Source organism: Pistacia vera, unplaced genomic scaffold (assembly GCF_008641045.1).
Source record: "Pistacia vera cultivar Batoury unplaced genomic scaffold, PisVer_v2 Contig1534, whole genome shotgun sequence".
Lineage (NCBI taxonomy): Eukaryota > Viridiplantae > Streptophyta > Magnoliopsida > Sapindales > Anacardiaceae > Pistacia > Pistacia vera.
This window is the reverse complement of record NW_022195613.1, coordinates 44110-48288: the sequence shown is the minus strand read 5'-3', so window position 1 is coordinate 48288 and position 4179 is coordinate 44110. Positions and strand designations below refer to the sequence as shown.

Genomic DNA, 4179 nt, shown 5'->3' with positions numbered 1-4179 from the left:
CACATTCTTATACTAAAGGAATCTGTTGACTAATTTTGTTTCATCATATTATTCTATTATTTATTCTCAGCCTTCATCTTCTAAGTTACTGTATATAATATAGAACGCAGGATTTGGCGTTTGGGTAAGTATGAAACTAATAATATCTACTACTGGACAAATGAAGTATCAGGAGGTCTAATCATGAAAATATTTTTCAACAACAAGAAGAGGAAGGTAAGTATAATACATATTCCATTCAGTTGAAAAAGATGACGAATATAATAACAGATACAAGGTTGTGGTCAACCTTAATCTTCACAACTACATATTCATTAATGCCTAATGCTACACAGACAACGGCCGCCGTCTGGTTAATTTCTGTGATTTTTCAGACTTGTAAAACCTACTACAACGAATTCAATCAAAACCAAATGGCCTAGCACAAGACAAGACCTATTGCTTGATCAAAATCTTACTTATCTTGTAGTATCACAGCACAAGTATACAATAACTTAGGGGGGGTCTGCAGTGTTTAAGCTTTGCTACAAAAGTCTAAACACACCCAACAGGCCAACACCATCCTGCTTATTTTCCATGCCATAAGAAGCAGCAGAACAACAAAAAAAGACCCAACTGCCATTAATGGCTTGTTGCTTACCATTGTTTTCTTCTCTGCAACCCCCCCAATAGTACGCCTACACAATTTACACAACTTCTCCATCACAATTGAGATATGCATTACTTTTTATTTTAATCCAGCATTATATTCATGAGCCACCACTTCCCATTTCTTTGCTAGAATATTCTCCTCCTCCATAAGATGAGGATGAGGCCGGTGCCACATCCACACCACCACTAATTGATGGAACCAGAGATGATATAGCACTATTGGGGGATGATCCACCAGCCGCCATCCCCAAACCAAGGAAATCAAGAGTAGGCTGCTTAGGACCAAAGCCGGAAGGTGTTCCCATCATTAACTCCTTCAATCCAGAACCTCCATCACTAGGCAGCCCAAGTCCAAGCCCTGCTGCAATAGATGCATTCTCAGAATCTCCTAGCCCCTGACTCCATTGTATATTGTCGTGCTGAGTAGATGATGAAACAATTCCTAAACCACGAAGCAATGAAGTATTACTAGTTGTTGCGCCCATTTGTGCAGCTTTTTGAAGCAGGGCAGTGGCCGACAGAGCAGGCTGTGATGCCAGTGTGCATTGCCTCCGCTCTTGTCCCGCATTTCCAAACACTGAAGAACCATGAGTGGTTGAGAGGCACAGTGAAATTGGGTCATTTGCTGATAGAGTCAGGTCAGATGGGAGTTCTGGACGTGCCGTGACTCTAAGTAAGTCGCTGAATGCATGAGTTTGAGGAGGTTGTAAGCTTCCCGATACAGTTGAAGAAGCAAATAAGCTTGCAAACACATTGCTACTGGTAGTTCCAACACTGCTTGAGCTGCTGCTGCTGCTGCAGCTTCCATTTAAACCCCCTGTTCCTGGTGTCTCCTCAACACTTCGTGCGGGATTTTCTGCTAACTCTGTAAACACAATCAAAATTGAAAGTGAAATAAAATGACTGTAAACACAGTTTCCTTTCTCCAAGCCCACTTCTTTAAACGTACAGAAAAGGGAAGTTAAGGCTTTTCTTTATGAACTTTAGAAGAAAAGACAGTATCAATAATGGGTTCTCTTTCTCTAAACCTACAGCTCTTTTTTTCTAGCTTTTGAATCACTAACCATTCTTTCTCAAAATTGAAATCAATTAAATCTTACAGTTTGAAAGGCACATCTCTAAGAACCTTACTTTTGTCTTACTTTCTAACTTCAAATCTTAGGTCACCGACTGTACTGTGTAACATACATACATCCAGATAACAACAAAGATCAGTAACAGACAAAAGCTACTACACTCCAAGATCTACAAGGAGAGAGAAAAAACAGAGATTTTTTATGACTTATTTTTAACCAAAAAATAAAATCCCAGTCCAACGTATCCCGAACAAAAAGAATTCAAAATTCTCCAATTTCTTGGGCCATATGTTTACCTGAACTCTTAGTCGGCAAAACTAAAGAGGTTGTAACACAAGTAGAATGAGCCGGAGCTGAGGCCGGAGTTGCTGGTTCTGGTGCCACCGCTGTTGATGTAGGAGAATCAACAGCCTGTTTGACTTTAGGTTCCGCTTCTGATTTTACACTCGCTCCCGCCTTACTTTGATTTTGTGGGTGAGTCTGAACTCTGGTCTCCTCTGCCAAAACATCGCAGAACGCCCTGTGGGTGATAAAGCTATCCCTCCTTCAAACAATCGAAAACCAAACAAATTTCACAAGCCGATATCTCCCAAAAGATAAAGAAAAACCCTAAGAAAAAAGAAGACTTGGTCGGAAATTGAAAATGAAGTCATTAGAAAACCTTGAAAACAAAGTCCCACAATCGCATTTGTACTCTCTTGTGCCACAAACTTTGGCGTGAGCTTTCCAATCAGACTGCACGGCGTATTTCTTAGAACACTTATCACATTTCCACTTCTTCTCACCGTGCTTCCTACAAAAGTGTTTCTTGATTCCTGTAAGATCACCCAAAGCTCTAGCTGGATCATGATGGACACATGTCAGTTCAGGACACACATAAACCCTCTTCTTCACTTCTTTAGTGGGTCTCTGCCTTAATTTCCAAGGAAGGTTATGGCCTCGTCGATGAAGCTGCAGATTCTGGTCTCTCTGAAACCCTTTGCTACAAATTTCACACACGAATCGGTTCGTGGCCATAAGGGTTTTCGGAGACAGAGCGATAACCTCTGCATCTGGATCTGAAAAATAAAAACATTAATAACCCGTCAAGTGAAGAAAAATAACAAGTATTAATTATCAGAGAAATATGTTAAATGTTACCTGGCATTCCAGGGAGGTTTCGCTTCTTCTTGGAGTTGGGGATGGAGTTGGATTTGGAATTGGAAGTCTGCTTCTGGTTTTGGTTACCAGAAGAAGAAACACTGGCTTCCCCTGAAGCTGTAGAGGAATTTTCCAAGTCGACCATAGTTGTGAATATTGAAAATTTTTCCTAGGGTTTTCTTTAACATCAAACTACGGGACAAAAAAGAGAAAATCTAGAGCATTTATCGTAGAATTCTGAAGAAAAGTTTTGAAGACAAAAGCTTTGTTTTTTATATATTTATATAGACTATTTTCTACCTAGGGTAATGTTTTTGTTTCAGCTCTCTTAGCTACCAGTCAATCAGCTTTTTTAATTCTTTATTTAAACATACCTACCAGCAGCTCTGAATCGGTCTAGCTTTCTCTGACCAAAACTCACGTTACCCCAAGAAATCAAATGATTAAACCCAAGACTCAGAACCGTCTTTCTTCGTTCAGCTTCTAATTTACTCTAAAAAAAATCTAAAAAGAAAACATCTTAGCCACCCTTTAAACAAACCAGACCAACGCTCAAGATCGAATCAAACGTTTCAAGCGAAATGACCAATCACTGGCTCTACATTTCAGATCGCAGAAAATCTAGCGCGCCTACGGTTAATGAAAATATGAACAGCGTTTGAAAGATTTGATCAGACATCAACAGTTAAAAGTGATACAGAGAGATGGTAAGAGAGAGAGAGAGAGAGAGTTTGCCGACTACTGTGTTTGGTTCCCTATCTCTTTTTATAGAAACTTTAAAAATTAATTAAAAATGGTGTTAAGTTTTGTTTGTGCTAATCAGAATGGTTAAAAGTAAGTAAAGTAAAAAGTGGGGGTTATTGTCAAAGTGGATGGGATTAACCGTGCAATTGTGATTTTAGTACCACATCCGCATGTGAGAAAGCTCTAATACTGTTGAGTAATCTGTCGTTTAGCCAAGTCTTTTTATTCCTTTTGTGTTCCTTCTACTTCATTGAAAAGTCCAACGACTTTAATCTTCATCTATCCTAAACTTCTTAATCGTCACCTATTTTTTTTTTTTTTTTTTTTTTTTTAATGACCAATTTATACGTAATTTAATTAATATATCGAAACCCTGAAATTATTGATAAAATAAGAATTTCAATAACTTTTCCTATTAACAACTAAAGAAAAATTCGAATTGACTAGACTATCTCTTTTCCTTCTTTAATTTAATTTGTTATGTGCATTTTATAATGTTAATGGGTGATTTTGACACCAATTAAACGTACGTAAGAAATGTTGAGCTAACTCAAAAGAGGCACGTGTA

General features: G+C 38.4%; 1 protein-coding gene across 1 annotated transcript; it reads right to left on the bottom strand.

Annotated features, from left to right (window-relative positions):
• Positions 1-217: 217 nt before the first annotated feature.
• On the bottom strand, positions 218-3617 carry LOC116124603 (zinc finger protein GAI-ASSOCIATED FACTOR 1-like). The gene is made up of 4 exons (XM_031410334.1): positions 2868-3617; positions 2389-2785; positions 2024-2271; positions 218-1516 (listed from the first exon to the last, which is right to left on the bottom strand). The coding sequence occupies exons 1-4, from the start codon at positions 3010-3012 to the stop codon at positions 750-752; spliced, it is 1557 nt and encodes a 518-aa protein (XP_031266194.1). The 5' UTR covers positions 3013-3617; the 3' UTR covers positions 218-749.
• Between the last annotated feature and the right edge of the window lie 562 nt (positions 3618-4179).

Excerpts from the sequence above, each read along its gene's own strand:
- LOC116124603 (XM_031410334.1), bottom strand. The coding sequence starts at position 3,012 with ATGGTCGACTTGGAAAATTCCTCTACAGCTTCAGGGGAAGCCAGTGTT. Across the intron at positions 2,272-2,388 it reads TGTGGGACTTTGTTTTCAAG|GAGGGATAGCTTTATCACCC; the intron begins GTTTTCTAATGA and ends GATTGTTTGAAG. Across the intron at positions 1,517-2,023 it reads TTTGCCGACTAAGAGTTCAG|AGTTAGCAGAAAATCCCGCA; the intron begins GTAAACATATGG and ends TTGTGTTTACAG.